The sequence below is a fragment of the Propithecus coquereli genome, unplaced genomic scaffold (assembly GCF_000956105.1).
Source record: "Propithecus coquereli isolate 6110/MARCELLA unplaced genomic scaffold, Pcoq_1.0 Scaffold89, whole genome shotgun sequence".
Taxonomy (NCBI): domain Eukaryota; kingdom Metazoa; phylum Chordata; class Mammalia; order Primates; family Indriidae; genus Propithecus; species Propithecus coquereli.
Window position 1 is genome coordinate 787,352 of NW_012155173.1, and position 17,166 is coordinate 804,517.

The 17,166-nt window shown below is 44.6% G+C and overlaps 1 protein-coding gene across 1 annotated transcript in view; it reads left to right on the top strand.

Annotated features, from left to right (window-relative positions):
* Positions 1 to 17,166, top strand: part of DENND1A (DENN/MADD domain containing 1A) — a 567,888-nt gene that overhangs the window by 501,129 nt on the left and 49,593 nt on the right. The window contains exons 17-19 of the mRNA XM_012664446.1: positions 30 to 101; positions 1,383 to 1,439; positions 9,681 to 9,812. Coding sequence (XP_012519900.1) covers positions 30 to 101; positions 1,383 to 1,439; positions 9,681 to 9,812 — 261 coding nt within the window. The remainder of the gene's footprint in view (positions 1 to 29; positions 102 to 1,382; positions 1,440 to 9,680; positions 9,813 to 17,166) is intronic.

Below are 17,166 nucleotides of genomic sequence, written 5' to 3' on the forward strand. Positions count from 1 at the left end.
CAGATTGCTAATTGACATTTTTATTATAGAAAGGAAGTGGAGCAATTCTGAATACTGTAAAAACAAAAGCAAATCCGGCCATGAAGACTGTCTACAAGTTCGTAAGTACTGGTCTTGGTCTCAGGATCCAAACAGATCTGTTCTCTTAGCACGATGACACTCTTAAATACACGTGGTCTTCTATCGCAGAGATGACTCAGGGGCTGCTGCCCTGTTTCCCAAAGGTCTCAGTGCTCTTACAATTATTTAGCATTGAGATTTTATGACTAGTCCAGTGACGTTTTTAATTTACAGTGTTGCTGTTCACAGTTGCTGCAATAGAGAAATGGGACACTACTGGTTTTAGCTTTTAAAATGGTGGCGAATACAGTACATACCAGCCCCCAAAAATAAAAAAATTAATTAATTAATTAAATGGTGGCTGAAATTCAGGCTGCTCCTCACCCACATCCCTGAGACCCAGAGGCATGGTCTAGCGTGTGTTCTGGCAAAGTTTTCCTATGTGTATCCCCATTATTAGGTCAAAATAAAGCAGCGCCTTTGCAAGTTACTGAAGAGTGTTGGTGGTGGGATACGCCCTTTAATTTTTGTCCCAAATTCTTCATCATCTCTGTCACCACTGCCCCATAGGAAATGCATTATCTGTGCGACTCGTGCCCACAGCTGAGTGAAGATAGAACACGTCAGTTCCTGGTGCTCCGTCTTTTACAAGCCTCAAGTATTTTTTTCCTGTGATTTCTCTTGCTTGCTAATTTGACCCCGAGCCACTGAAGTGGGGAGGTTTTGTTTTATTGCCATTTTTAATTTTGTTAGTCCTCTCTGTGCTTAAATTGTAGCTATTTTAACAGAGTGGGCGTTTGCCAACAGAACCACACAGGTCGAAAATGACATAAGATAAAAGCCAGGGCGTCTGCCAGGATGAGGTTTAGGAAACGGCGCTACAGAAACCCCGCAACGTGTCTGTTCCGGCCGTTCCGCCTGGGCAGAAAATTAATCCTGAGGCCCTGCCCTGGTGAAATATAATGGATGCTCCAAGTCTCGCGGCCAGAAAAGCTGCAGCTCTACTCTTACTGGTGGCTGTCACCAGACTGCCGAGATAAATAATTATAGAGAGCAGAAGAAGGGCTTTGGAAGGGAAAAAAAAAAACTGTGCCATCAAAATGCAGAAAATAAAATCTCTGCAACCTCTTTAAGGGATTTTTTTTTTTTCACCTTTTACTGTTGTATTTGTTTTCATAGCTATTATGTTTTCGACTTGATGATCCCATTTTTCCTTCCTTTTTCTAGTAATCAGAGAAGGTGATTCTCGACGGACTGAAATCAAGCATAGTCCCTGCTGGAAACAGAAAGGGAATCTTAACTTAAATTAATTTTTCATGCAGGCAAAAGATCATGCAAAAATGGGAATAAAAGAGGTGAAAAACCGCTTGAAGCAAAAGGTACTTGAAGTTCTTATTCAAAATGTATAAGCACCGTGTATGAAATGCATGGCCACAAAAAAGTATGATGTGATCAATAGAGAGCTGTTTGATACAGTGTTGTTAACACACTTCAAAATGCATTACCAGCTGTCCGGGAGTTTTCACACTGTTATAAATATTCACAGACAAAAAACTGTCTTCAAATAACATTAAGACTGTGGCTTAAACCCACAAAGGCAAGCAAGTTCAGAGTTACCACTGCCAGTCTGTCCCTGGCCCACTCCCCTGGGCCTGAGGTTCACAGGCATCTGTAGAAATCCCCTCGGCCTCCCCACCCCCCCGCTACAGCCAACCTCTGCCCCAGGGCTGGTCGTAACCTAAACCAAGAAGCATCTCCAGGGAAGCGATTGCCGTGGTTCCAGCTTGCACGCGGCCACCGCGCAGACACTGCACAAAGGGTGGGGTTTGAGGAGGACACGGCAGGTTGTCGTCACCGTGGCGGACTGCATGGGAGGAACCCAGCAGTTTATGTTGGAGACTCTGTGCAGGGAGGGGAGGGCTCTGACTGACTTCTGGGACCATTAGTAAAATTGTATGAAATCATACTGGCTACATCCTGGTTAAGATTCCCCCAGTCTGAATCTCTAGACTTGTACAATGAAGTCACTATAACAGAGAGGACATTTTTATATTATTATGGATGTTGTCATTGTTATTGTTGTTGCCACCCTTTGTTAAGCTCACGTTAAGGGTGGTCCGGAGTAGGAGCTTTCCCCTTTAATCCTTAGAACAACCCCGTGGGGTATTATTCCCATTTCACGAGTACAGATTCTAAGGTTCAGAGGTGAAGTCATTTGAGGCCACACTGTTTGAGCCTAGCAGAGCCAGGATTAGAGTCCAGATCCGTCCACCTCCACCTCCAACGACTGTGCTCGTACCACCATAGTGTTTCGTACTGCCTTCCTGAAACACGTGTTTTGTTTTCCAAAAGATATTTGGGATCACTTACTCCATCATCCCCACGCCTCCAAATGTACCACTCTAATAAGGGCCTTTGGCTATCTCGGCAGTTTTTAAAAAATTGAAAGCAGTTTTAATTTTATAAAGTCAGACAGGACCTCTAATTAACTTGAAATGGTTGAAGGAATTGATTCCTTTCTTTTAATTGGAAAATAATTTGCTCTGACTAAGCATTTAGATTCTTAGTTTCGGCTGAGAGTAAATTTTTAACAGCTGAGGTTCAAGTCCTGAAATAAAAACCCTGTAATATAAATCCAGATAGACCTCAAACTGTAGTCTCTTGCACCCTGCCAGAGGAAGGCAGGTGGCATTCTTTACTTGGATGTTATTTAAGTCACTAAATATACCTTTTTTATCTCCTATCCCAGTTGCATGTAGCTGAATTGTATTGCAGATAGAAAATGGAGTGGCAGGGAGGGGAGTTTTTCCCTCCTTGATGTCTGGATCGTAGGCTCTGGTTGGTATTCGAATGTTACCTGCAGTCAGCAAAGAAACGGGCCCCTCCTCAGGCAAAGGACAGATGCGCTCTCGTCGGTCAGACGTGCTCCCTACAGACCATTAAGCTAGAGACCTCACCTTACCTCCCTACTTGCACGTGCAAGCGTTGGCCTTAGGAGAATCCCCTTTTTATGATATTTAACGTTTCTGCAAATAGCCAGTTAAGCTCAGGTTTTTAAATGTGGTGGTTCAAAGGTTTGTTGAAACAATCTAGATCACTTTCCTTCCACGCCATCTCTCTTTCTGTTCCTTGGTAGTATCTGAAGCAGATGTCTCCCTCCCCTCCCCTTCCCCCTGCCAGTCTTTTCAAGAATAGCTTCAGGAGATAATGTTCTATAGAGAGTGTCAGTACATTTCAGGTGACACAAATGGTGAAGGCATTTTATAGAAATGTGGCTTGTCACCATCGGACTGTTGACAGATCTATTAGTGCACCCTTTTCAATTTTCACTTTTCCCCCCTTCGGTCTTACAGATTTCCGCAGACTTGATGTTTTGCAGTTGTTCCTGGAAGAGAGCTATTTTGTAATTGAAACTCTAGCATTGTTCAGTGTGTACAGGACTTGGGGCTCTGGTGCTCTCCAGCTCCCTTTCTTGAGCTAATTTAGGACTTGGCTTCACCTGACCTCTCTCACAGCAGCAGAAAATATTTCCTTGGCTTTTTTGTTGCCCTCCCCTCTGCCCCCTCCCCTTTACATGGCACCATATCTATGTGGCTGCCCAGATGCATCTAATACAGACGTCTCAAGTTTGGTTTCTGCCATGAAATTGAGGCAGTTCCCAACAAAGATCCAATTTTCAAATGTGCTGGGTTGCCACCCGGCCTCCTCTAACTCTGCATAGCAATGGTGACCTCGCAGACATAATCAAGAACCCAAGCTTGCCCTCTTCGCTCTCGCCTTGGGTTTGAATTGCAAATAGCAAATGTGGGGCCGACCTGTGGAGAGGTCATCATGGTGTGTGGAGGGTCCGTCTCTAATACGACCGAGCAGGGCCCTTCTCCATCCCTTGTTCATTTGTGCTGCAGATTTTCAAAGCATCTGAAATAGGAGCTTTCAGGATATCTGTGTGACCATTGGCAAATAATTGTTAATAGATCCTATAGTGTGGCTTTATTCCATATCTGCTCTGCTTCAACCCAACAACAAAAAAAGAAGGATGGATAACATATTTCTCTAGATAAATGGAGCAAGGTGGTCAAGTTCTTCTATAGCTTGGCCTCCTTTGAAGTCTGACTTGCTCAAAATTAGGAAGAAGAAGAAATGGCAAAGATGCTACCCAGCCATCGCTTTCTAAGGGAGAGCGTAGTGCTTTCATGTGGAGCGCCTCCCTGCCAGACCTGGCCCACACAAGAGTCCCTCGTGGCTGGGCTGTGACTGTCAACAAATTACATCCCGCTGCAGAGCCGTGCAAGGCTGGCATGAGAATGCCCTGTTTTAAGAGCAATGGCCGTGTGCGCATTCCTCACCCACAGGGAACATTAAGATATTCACATAGGGATGACCCTTTCTGCATATTGAGGAACCCCTGAAATTTTTCTCTTTTTTCATCAGTATCCAAATGATTTAACCAAATGGGCCCTTTTTACAAACCTTTGTAAAGTTTCTGAATCTTCGATCTTTAAAAGACAAATCGAGCTTGTTGATAGAGTCTCTGTGATTGAAAGGAGCAGGTTCACAGTTGGTTTCACAGAGGCTCGAGTTTCTGGCCAAACAGTTCCCATTGAAGGGGGTGAGTAGGCATTCGTGGGCAGGGAGATCCAGGTAGACTCTTGCAGAACAGACATTTTCACACCTTATCGCAGAACTGTCAGCCCCCTGTCTCCAGACACATTAAAATACACTGCAGCCTCAATCACAGAGATTCCAACTTTGGCTACGATTTTGATATCAGTATTCACATTTTAATTTGCATTTGCTGTAGTGTGAGGTAGCCTAGAAAAAGAAGGGCACCGCATTAATCTGAAAATGGAGCCAGGTAGATCTCCCACCAGCGGTGTGAGCAGAGATGGGAAGGCCTCTGCCTCACAACTGTGGGGACCTTCAAACTCCCCCACCTGGTGATGTGGTATTTGGGCTTCTGAGGCAGATCAGCTGGGCTCAGTGCTGGTTCTGTAGAATATTCACTGTGTGACCTTGGGTAAGTTACTAGCTCACTCTGATCCTAGTTTTTCTCATCCATAAACTAGGGGAAATACAGATTTTTACTGGATTATTATAAGGATTAGCAGAGATAATGTGTTTAAATAGCAATGCTTAGTAGCTACTCAGTAAATTAGAGTTTCTGTTCTGTCCATTTTCTTATATTCCACATCTGGGACAGCCAGTCTGCCCAAAGGCCCATGTGCACATACCTTGAGAACGTAGGATCACCTCCCTTCAGGTCGTCCACTTAACCACCAGAAGAATCTTTGTAGAACACAGCTCTGAGTCACTCTTTAATTAAAACCTTTCAGACCTTTCAAAGCTTCCACCTCCTTGGGCGGGGGTGGAACGCCCCAGCTCTGGCCCACCTGCCATTCCTGCCGCAGGCCCTGCTCTTCCCTCCCGGGGCCACGGTGCTCTACTCGCGCATCTCTGCCTCGTGAAGTCCTGTCCTCAGCTCCTACGTATCCAACCCCCGTCCCAGCTCCTCCCCGAGGCCACTAAGAGCCCTTTTTGCACTCTGGTCTCCCGAGACCCTGGGTCCCTGCCTCCTGATTTCTCTTGGAGACTCATGTCCAAGGACTCAGCATGTGCTATGCCTGCCTTCTCTGCAGAGGGGTGGAAGTTAGATGTCAGTCATGATTTTTGAAAATGACAGGAATGTAATTATTTCCTGACTCTCTTGCTGTACCAAGGGACGGGAACTGGTAGGACCCCAGTTGCTCTGCACTGAGCCTCGGGGCTCCTGGGAAGAGATTTGCCACCCTTGGTGGCCTCTGATCTACAGCTCTGTCTAGTGTCTTCCTCCTGTGTGGCCCTTCAGGAAGGAACGGGTTTGCCCCTCTTGTCAGCTTCTTGGTTTTGCTTTTAAAAATGACATGTAGAAAGTTAGTTTTTGCCTGTTTGCAAACAAAATTCATGTTATTGGGGAAAACTCAACAAATCAGAAGAGGGAAAAGAAAATAATATCATTTTGTAACCTGTATTTTCATTGACTACATCCGGACATCTCCCAGACCTACTAAATGTTTCTTCCACATGTCATTGTTTTAAATGGCTACATAAAATTTTGTGTGATATACATATATGCATTGTTTAATCAATCCCACTGTCGGACCCTTACGTTAGTTCCAATTTTTTCTAGGCAAATATCCTCATAAGTAAGACTTTGCAGTAATTCTTATTATTTAATTAGGATAAACTTCTAAAAATGGAATTAGTGGGCCAAAGGGCATGTACGTATTGTAGGTTTTTCATATAAATTGCCAGTTTACATTCCCACCAGAAGACTATGAGAGTACCTATTTCCCAAGCCCTTCGCTGACAGCTGAGTTATTAAATAGTCCTTAGGTCACAACTTTTTTATCAGGGATGTCAAAAGTTGCTGTTATTGGCTCCTTACTATGCATAAGTTCTCTGCTAGTGAGCACAGCAGAGGATGTGAACTGGCCCTATTTCTTTCCTGTCTTGGGCTCCTATTCAGCTCCCTGTGGCATCCTAGGAGGAAGCAGTTGTCCTTCCCCAAGTGGAGGAAATAGCAAAAAAGTTAATATATTGGTGGGGTGAGGCGACAGGACTTTATAAGAAATCTTTTGCACCTTTGGATCTTCTAATAAATAAAATGAATGTGCAGCACTGCTTTTTGACACGCAGGCACATTTGTGTATCGGACACATTTGCCTTCCAAATGTTTAACTCAGCTTTACAAAGATTTATTGGAGAGCGTGTACTAGATTCAAGGCTCTAGGGTAGAGAACCGAGACCCCAAAGAACTCTCAATCTGTAGGGATACAAAGATAAGATAGCACAAGGCACGGCAGCATCGGATCCGTGTAACGAGAGGGGTTTCCGAGGAGAAGATCACATCTGATGACTTGCTGGGCACCTCCTCAATTCCCAGTACCTTCACTTGTGCTACTGTGATGGGTTAACGTGGTATAAATGCCAGGAGTCACGTTGCTCAGGGTGCCTCCACTTCCTAGCTATGTGGCCTTGAGTAATTTACCCTCCCTGAGCCCTATTTCCTCACCTATAAAAGAGGGATAATCCTATTTACCTTGTGATCATTGTGGGAACTAAGTGTGAGAATGAAGGTCAAAGGTCTGGAAAAGTGCCTGCCAGGGGTAGCCACTCCGCGAAGGGAAGCTCTTCTTTTTAGCAGGTGTTCTCTCCCTTTTGCAGGGGGTACGGATCTAACGTTCAATTTGCACGGTGCTGTGACATTTCTCAAAGCTTCCTCATATCTCATCTCGTTTAACCCATTCTCCCAGTAGCTTTGAAGTTTGCCAAGCAGCTGGTGTTCTCCCATGGTAAAAATAAAGAAATAGGTGCGGAGAGGTTGAGTGAATCAGAAGGATCTGACAGCTAGTTAATGGTAAAAACAAAACTAGGAGACAGTATTTTTACTTACAAGCTTCAACTAAGACACTTTTCCCAAAACTACCGCATTTTCTTTTTTTAAAATAGCTATCACCTTATAGTTTTCAATTATTACCAATATTTTCTCACCATGTTACCTTGCAGCTCCATTTTTTTCAGCCAAACACAAACACGCACACAGACGCACACAAAATTTTCCCTGCACCAGAAGTGAACTTGTTAATGTTTAGTCTTATTCAGCCTCTCGTATCTGTCCTCTAGGTACCTCCAGCTGGATCCAAAATGCCCCTTTGGCCCTCTGTTGCTTTCTGGCACAGAACCTTTGTTCCACTTGACCTGAGCACCTTAGGGCAGCCCCTTTCCAAAAGAGCCGTTTCTAACTGGCTGTCGGCAACCTCTTTCATCACTGAGGTTCAGCCTGGCTGAGACTGACGGTCCAATGTGGGCCACTTGATCCAAGCCCTCCCTGTACAGCCAAGAGGTCATCATCTCACTTGGTTCTTTACCAAGCAGTAGAGACTCTCCAGGGCTGGCCTCTCCGGGCAGCCATGATTCCTTAGGAAAGGAAGCCAGGAGGTAGGCAGCCAGATGCGCACAGTCAGATATATAGTGTGTGTGTTTCCCGTAGTTTACTGAGTAGCTAACAATGTTTCAGACACTGTTACGTTATCTGTCTCCTTTAATCTCCCTCGCTACCATATCCCCATTTTCCAGCTGAGGAAACCGAGGCATGGAGATAGCATATATGTTTCTTCCTTAATGCGTGATTATTCAGTAAGGGACCACTTTCCTCCATGCTCCACCATTCTCTCTCAGCTGAGAAGTTAAGAGTGACCAATTGTCAAAATCTCTTATGTACAGAATTGTATGAGTATCAAGATTATATATTTGTTTGACCAGAATGTATATTTATTTTTGCAATGAAAAGAATTGGAAATTGTATTCATTATTTCATTCTGGCTGTGAGTTATTTTTATTTGGTAAGAAAATGATTATTTAAATGTTATTTATTTGTACATTTATTCTCTGCTTTGTTCCAATGAAAATTTAAGCAACTTTCTTGACTTGAATAAAACACGTGATCCTTGTCACACAAGTGGGCCCATCCATGTTCCAGGGAACCCATGTGTAGAGTCAACTGCCAGCTGTAGTCACCGGAGACATCACTTGCCTTGTGCACATTGAAGTTTTTCTTTTCCTTATAATTTGACTTCATTCATCAAAAGCACAAATTAAATTTCTAGATTTAAAAATATTTCTTTGGCCCCTAAATATATCCCTAGTCGTGGAGTCCTAACTCAGGCTTCAATCTTTTTATTCTCGACCAGAAAGATTAGGGATAGGAAAGAGGGAACACAAATACATGTTCACTAACAGTAACATCATCAGTAAACAAATATGGAAAAAATGTCCACACTCACAAATAATTAAAGCAATGCAAATTAAAGCAACAATGAGGTCTAATTTTTCACCTATTAAATTAGCAATACATTTTAAAAACGGTAAGGCTAAAGAGTACTGTGAATCTGGTAACACATCCACTGCTGGTAGTTAATGTAAATTGGAAAGCAATTTGGTAGAATGAATAAAAAGCCTTAAAAATGTTTATGTCTTTTGATCTAGTAATTTCATTCCTAGGGATTTCCATAGAAGAAATAATACAAAAGAAAGAAAAACTTTAATATTTATCCCTGGTATTTAGAAAGTAAAAAAAAAAATTAGGAACAACCTAAATGCCCAATAGTAATGGAATGGTTTGTTAAATTATACATCCAATCAATGAAATATTATGCATCCATTAAATTTGTTATAATGACTATGTAGCACCATGGAGATGCTTATAATATATTGGGGGAAAAGCAGGATATAAAATTATGCATGAGTTGTGATCACAAGTAATTTTTAAATATTTGCATGTGGACAAAGTGAATATATAAAAATGAAAATAGCTACGTAAGGTAGTAAGATGAAAAAGGGTTTTTTTTTCACTATTATGAATTATTATGTTATCTTTGTAATTTAACATGGATGATTTTGGTTTCTCAAGTTCTTAAAAGTCAAAGAGCCAAGTCAGCCCTCTATTTCCTCCATCTCCATCAGGAGGGGAGGCTCGGAATGTCCCCAAGGGGATTCCACTGCAGGCCTCTTAGCTGTGGGGTTGGAGGGAGCACAGGTGCCAGGACCCCGATGCCAACCCCCTGCCACACTTCTCCCTGCAGGACATCACTGAGAATGGCTGTGCCCCCACCCCAGAAGAGCAGCTGCCAAAGACTGCACCGTCCCCACTGGTAGAGGCCAAGGACCCCAAGCTCCGGGAAGACCGGCGGCCAATCACAGTCCACTTTGGACAGGTAAGTACCCTGGCCGTTGTACCAGTCTGTTCTGGTTTTGGTTTTTAGCAGCTGTAGCACATACAGAAGACAATTTTTTATTTCAGCCCTTTAGCAAAGCAACTTGATGGAGTTTTTCACATCTTCAGATGTTTATTTGGTGCAAACATGTTTTGAAGGTGAATTTTCAAAAATTTTAGGGAGACAGCATGGTTCTGGTCATAAACTAGCTCAGCTATTGAATGAAGTTATTAAATGCAGCTGCTGTCTCCCCCGCTCCAAGGCACTCCGTTTAAGGTGTCTCTGTTAGCTAAGCATCTCATTAGAACACTTTAGCATCCCAGGCCCTTCTTTGCACCTTCAAATAAAAGGCAACAAGCGAAGTCTTAAAAAAATCAATTAGGAGTTCTTTATTAATGTACTTCCTGAAAATCAATATCAGGAGTCGTGCTTCTCAAAGTAAACACCCAAGCTACAATTCTAGAGATCCAATTCTTTAACCAACTGTTTTTAATGACCCGAGCATTTGAAAAATTGTCTATTTGTTTGATTTTTTTCCCTTAAGTAAACATTGTACTCTATAGAAACTAAAATTTTTTATCCCTTTCCTCTCTGTGGTTATATCTTTGGTTGAAAAAGATTGCATATCCTCCCTTCTCTTAAATCAATTTTTGATTAGCAAAAGTCATAATTTTTTTTGATTTATAAGAAATGGCTCTGTTAACAAGATATGGCTGTAACAAGAATTTATAAAGTTATTTATTTTTAGATCACCTGATTCTTTAACCATTTATTAGATGATGCGTGATTGAGATATTCTTTATGATTCTTATCCTAAATGTGGTTGCTGTTTCACCACATAAAGGGCCTAGATGCCTACGTTTAAAATACTCCTGTTTTTAACAGACATTTATCACGTGCCTACTATGTACCAGGCATTGAGCTATTTAGAAATGAAGGGAACTTAACGAAATTGCTGCCGTGGGTTATTCCTATAAGGGAAATCATTCTTCTCTAATCAATATTTTCAGATAATATATTCATGCATCTTTAACTTAGGGAGGTTCACCCCCTTTTCTGATTTTACACTTAAAAGGATAGTATAAAAATTGAAATGAAGTGCAAGAAAAAAACATCCACAGGGCAGTGCTCATTTGGTTAATGAGAATTTTCAAATTGCACTGGTGTCTGCACCCCTGAAGAGCTGCCTTCCCCCACCCCAGGCTCAGGCCCTGCAGGAGAAACCCGCACCCCAGTTCCCTGGCTCTGTACGCTGAAAGCACAGCCCCGCTCGGTTGTCGCCAGCATGGCATTCCAGAGTCAGCTTCCTGCCTGCCTTTGTCCTCATTCCTGCACACACTAACCTTCCCATGAAAGGAGCCCCTCGCTGGAGTTTGGAGCCCATTACAGAGAAAGAGGGGGCGGGGGAGAGGGATTTCATGGTGTTAAACATTCCATTTTCGAAACACAAAAAAAGGAGGCCCTATTTGAAATGGAGAAAGACCTTCTTTCCATTTCAGCCAGAAGTAGAGATGCTTTAATGTCATTCCCAGCTAAATGCAGAATAAGAGTATGTATGTGCGCACGGGTGGTGGATAAACAATTAAAAAAGCCACCCCAAACTCTGTTGAAATAAGAGCTGTCTGTGCCTTCACAGGTCTGCAAACTGGAGAGGATGAAAGTGGCTTTTTTTCCCCGTTTGTCACTTCCCTCACGTGGCTGCCAGCATTATGCAAGTGTACAGGAAGGCAGGATTTTTTTTTTAATGCATGCATGCGGATTAAGGTCAAGCCCCTAGTATCAGCCATGCAGCGGGCTCTCCCTTCCAGCTGCAGCCGGAGAGCCTACCCACAGCCGCGAGATGCCTTAATTGAGACGTGCTGTCAAAGTGACAAACACATTTGCATACAGTCTACACTCTATTTATTTTCTCTGGAAAGGTCTACAGTCTGCTGTTGGTTGAACATTCTTAATCAGTTTGCTGTATGTGAACTGCCAGGCAGCTCACTTGTGCTGGCCCCTTCTTCATTAGGTGACAGATTAGCTGCAGGAGGGGTGGGGGGACCACAGACCCTTTCCTTTTAACTCTTTCCAGCTTCGCCCCCGTGATAGGTTGTCCTCTAGTCCCTCCCTGGGTACCTGGTTTGATGAGCCATGGGCCATAACAGGTAGCATTTCTAGAGCACCCACTACTGGCAGGCACGAGTTTTAGGGACTTGAAATTCTTCTCAAAGAACAATCTTTTGAGTTCCATTTCAGAAATTTTTGCCACAGTCTCCTACATCTGTATTATTTCTTTTTACTTGATATTTCTCTTTAAATGGCCTCAAACCTGACATCCATACCAATCTTGGCCTCATCTTAAGCAATGATATTGGTAAAATCATAGGTTTGATGTCCTAGTCCAAGTTTTTTTCTGAGCGTACAAAAAAAATTTTAAGTGTTCATCCATGGATCACCTAAACCATTCATGTGGCCCCACGGTATGCATTCTCTTTTTGGAAAATAAAGGACCACTCCCCTCCCCCGCCACTGTCCAGTAACTTGTGTCACCTCTGCCATATCCCTTTGAGGAAGGGATCATTAGCCCCATTTTATGGACCCAGAGCTGGAGCTCAGAGACATGAAGGGATCCAGGGCCACATCACCAGCTCAGAAACCCAGGACAGTCTGCCTTGAGCCCACGCCAGCTCTGTCACCAAGCAAGGATTTCAGTCATTTGATATGTCCGTTAAAACTGGTGTGCCCCGGCAAAATAATTTCAGCTAGCCAAATAGTCCACACTAACCTCACCGGAGTCCTTGCCTCGGGTTTGCATTTCTTTGGATTTCATTCTTTAAGAACACTTAGCTTGCCAGTGGGCGTGGAGACTGTTGAGATTGTTGCATTAATCTCTCCACCTTGCAAAGCCGGTACCCATGCAGCTAACTGGGGAGCTCCGTGGAGGCCTCCGAAGGGGTAGCAGGGGCCCCCGGACAGCAGCTCTGCAGTGGGGGGCTTAGTGTCAGGGCAAGAGCTGCCACTGCCGGGGAGAGAAGGTGCTTCCTTGCCCTCTGCCTCAGTAGAGTTTCTCTTTTGAGGCCGTGACCACCCCTCCCATTTAATTATGCATCTGTTCATGCATACATTGAAACATACCCTGTGTGAGATAAATAAGTCCTCAGTGCCCACCCCGCGAGGCACAGTGATGGAGACAGACCAGCAGGTGGACAGTCCTGACCCAGAGTGACCAGGGCTATGAGAGAGGAGAGCTCAGAGCACCCTGAGGGCCCCCCAGAGGCAACCTCTTCACCCCCAGGACCACTCTGCACAGTCCCAAGATGGACTTAGAATCAGAAGATACACTGTCAGCTGGGCACGATGGTTCACGCCTGTAATCCTAGCTCTCTGGGAGGCCGAGGTGGGTGGATCGCTCAAGGTCAGGAGTTCGAGACCAGCCTGAGCAAGAGCAAGACCCCATCTCTACTAAAAATAGAAAGAAATTATCTGGACAACTAAAAATATATATATAGAAAAGATTAGCCAGCTGGGTATGGTGGCGCATGCCTGTAGTCCCAGCTATTCTGGAGGCTGAGGCAGGAGGATCGCTTGAGCCCAGGAGTTTGAGGTTGCTGTGACCTAGGCTGACGCCACAGCACTCTCTCTAGCCAGGGCAATAAAAGGGGACCCTTACTCAAAAAAAAAAAAAAAAGATACTCTGTCAACTGACTGAACTCGCTAATAATTCATTTGTTTTCTGGAGCAGACATATGTCACACCTCTAAGAGTTTGTGAGGAGCGAAATAAGTAGATTTTTATTAATAGTTTGGCCTCTGCTTCCTTATCATGTATGGTTTCTTCACAGAGTTCAAAAGTGCCAAATAACTCGAGAATGCCTATCCTACCTTGGCAAATGTTCAGGTTTAGAAAGGCTTTAAATTACTTTTTCCCCCTTCTCATGTTTAGAGTCCATTGAGAAGGCCCAGGGGACGGTCAAATGAGAGAAAAACACTAGCTTTTTTATTGATAAGACTGAAAGGAGAATATAACGTTAAACCTGAGGCCAAATGTTGCTGAAACTTCACCTCCAAATTTAAAAGACAGTTGTGCACACAGGATAAGTGCACGGTGGCAGGCCTTGCCCAGGGCAGAGCTGCCCACGGACTCCTAGCAAGGAGCTGCCGCGGGGCCGGTACGCAGCTGGAAGGGGCGAGGAGTCTGCTGGGTTTCTTCTCCCAAGCTCCGGGGGAAGGCCCTCCTCCTCTTCTGGGAAGAGGTGAGTGAGAGGGCTCAGAGAGCTAAGGATTTCCCCACGCTTTCCTCTCCTGGGATGGGAATGGAAATTCCCTCCTTTCCATGGCTGTAGGAGGGAGGAAGCTGTGTCCTCCCCAGCAGGGCCTGGGCGCTCTCGGCTAGAGTATGTTGCCTTGACCGCCTTCGATTCTGGGGAATAAGCAGAGGTAGCTCCCCTCGCCCCTGCCTCCACCATGGAAGCCGCTTGCTCCCTGCATTTAATAAGATGGACAGGACACTAGATGCTTCCACATCTGTGCTCACTGACTGGAGTCTTTGCCATGAGCTGGTAAGGAAGAAGGCGTTTTGTACCCAGCATACCAGTGAGGGCGCACGCAGGAACAGCGCTGCCGGGATGTTAATTCCCACTCCAAAGCCAGTAGCAGCACCTCTGCTTCTCTTGGCCACGTACAGCTCTCCCGCCTGGCTATGGGAACGTACTGACTGTGCAAGTCTGGTGACATTGGACTATAGTCCCGGGTGCAGGTGACCAAAGCTCTGGGCCTCAGCCAGGGCCAGGCCTTCCCAGAAGCCCTCCGTTGAGAGGAGGCAGGAGGACAAGGCTCCCCTGAGAACATCATGGCAAACCCCTTCCAGGGCCTCCTTCTTTGTGTTTCCCCCAAATGATTGATCCTGCAAACAAAGTCGTTGCCTACCTTCCAGTCTGGTAGATTCCAAAAAGTGCGTATTGAAAAGTACCTCTGTTCTTCTCCCATGTAAGCAAAGGTCTCTAAACCTCTTTAATGTAAAGTTTGAAAAATTGGTTAAACCAAAGCTAAAACCAGATGCCACTGTGGCTTCTAGAGAGCTGCAACAGAGAGGTTGGGATACCACCCCCAGGAGCAGCTCTTGGGATGTGGTTGCCAGCTTCTCTGTGCATGCAGAGAATTTACAGGCCTGAGCCGGGTCATTTAGCGCCAGTCCCATGCTAGGCTGGAGAAGATGCCAAGCCAGGAAATGCCTCCTCAGCACCCTTGGCTCGAGTGCCCTGAGAAGTTCCTTCTGCCTCATTGAGCTTGGAAGTCACGCATAATTCCCTTCCATTCAGGCGTTGCCTCCCCACCACCTCCAGCAGGTGTTCTCCCAACACTGCAAACCCCAGGCCTCCAGTCTGAAAGTACACTCCCCAGCAAACTCCCTCCTTCCCCGTCTCCCACCTCAGAGAACGGCACCGCAGTCCAGAACCTGGCTCCACCCTCCCCCTCCCCCTCCCCAGAGCCTCTCTCCCGAGCACTGCTGCATCCTCTCCTCTCCACCACCTCTGCCACAGCTTTGGTGCAGGCTGTGCACTCATCGCTGAACTGTTCTGCAAGCTCCTGGCTGGCATCCCCACCAAGTGCACCCACATGGCCTTGCAGGGACCACTGGAAGCATGCACAAGTAGCTGTGTCAGCCTCTGCTTCTAGTCTCCCCTAAAGAGTCTACCTTCCCCCTTAGCATGGCCTATGAGGCCCTTCCTGATCTGCCCATCCAACCCCAGAGCAGGTCCCTTCTGTAAATTCTCCTGACTCCCCTAGGAAAAGTTGGTTACTCCTGTCTTTGTGCTACCCCAGAACTTTGCACATGCCACACTTATCACACAACCTGGCGATTGTTTCTTTAGTGCTTGTTTCCAGATGAAAACATGAACCTCTTGGAAGTGCACTGTCTTCCACGGGGCCTGGCACTGAGCTGGCAGTCAGTAAACTCCCTGGGGTTTTATTATTGGTGTGGATGTTTAAATTAAGCAACGATTGATTGTTGTTTAAGCACTCTCTGTGTGTCCAGCGAGTTATTTGGTTTCATTTCAGTTGTTATGCTTGTAATTCTGTTCATTTGAAGAAGAAAAATGAATATTCCATTAGTGGTCAAAAACTATTTCCAAGTTGACTTTCCATAAATAAGGATTTGGTTTCCAAGTAGAAACAGCTTTGTATTGTAGAAATTTTGATCCTATCTCATTTTATTTTGTGTGTTTTTATGAGGTCCTCAGGTCAGTCATATATGCCCCAGGAAGGGAGGGGAGAGGAAAAAGACAGAAGACTGAGACCTCCACCCCATGCCCCAGGGATGGGTAGACCCGTGCCAGGAGCAGGTGGTGGAAGGAGCAGTCAGGGGAAGGGAAAGGACTGTCGTCCCTTGAATTACATCAAATGAAGCAAGCAACAGGATCAGTTAGGCATCAAGATTTTATTCGTGAGAGACTAAGATACATAACCTAATGCAAAGTAGGAACCTAACTTGGATTGTGTTTTTAAAAAAAAAAAAAAAGTTTTTTTAAAGATATTCATGGGAAAGTTGGAAAATTTGAAGATGGACTAGAATGTTACATGATATTATGGAATTATTGTTAATATTATGGTTTTGTAGAGGTTTATCTTGTTCCTAGGAGAAGCATGCTAGGAGAAGCATACTTCTCCTAGAAGTATTAGGTTGGTGCAGAAGTAATTGCAGTTTCCGACCGTGAATTTTGAATCATTGTAACTAGGCTCAAACACATCTTTATTAATCAAAATAGGAACCATTATAATCAATACATTTTTGCCAACGAGAAGAAAGTTTATTTATTCCTGTAGCATAAAAATCCGTGCTTTGGGATTCTATGAACTCTTGGAAAGTGTTTTCTGCATCCTGCCAGTTGTGGAAGCCTTTTCCCTGCAAAAAGTTGTCAAGATGCTTGAAGAAGTCATAGTGGGTTGGCGAGAGGTCAGGTGAATATGGCAGATGAAACAAAACTTTGTACCCAATTCATCCAACTTTTGAAGCATTGGTTGTGTGACCACGTGTAGTCAGACGTTGTCATGGAGAATTGGGCCCTTTCTGTTGACCGATGCTGGCTGCAGGCGCTGCAGTTTAGGTGCATCTCGTCTATTAGCTGAGCAGACTTCTCAGATGTAATGGTTTCACTGGGATTCAGAAAGCTGTAGTGGATCAGAGAGGCAGCAGACCACCAAACGGTGACCATGCCCTTTTTTTGGTGCAAGTTTGGCTTTGGGAAGTGCTTTGGAGCTTTTTCTAGGTCCAGCCACTGAGCTGTTTGACGCCAGTTGTCATATACAATCCACTTTCATTGCATATCACAATCCAATCGAGAAATGGTTCGTTGTTGCTGTGTACAAGAAGA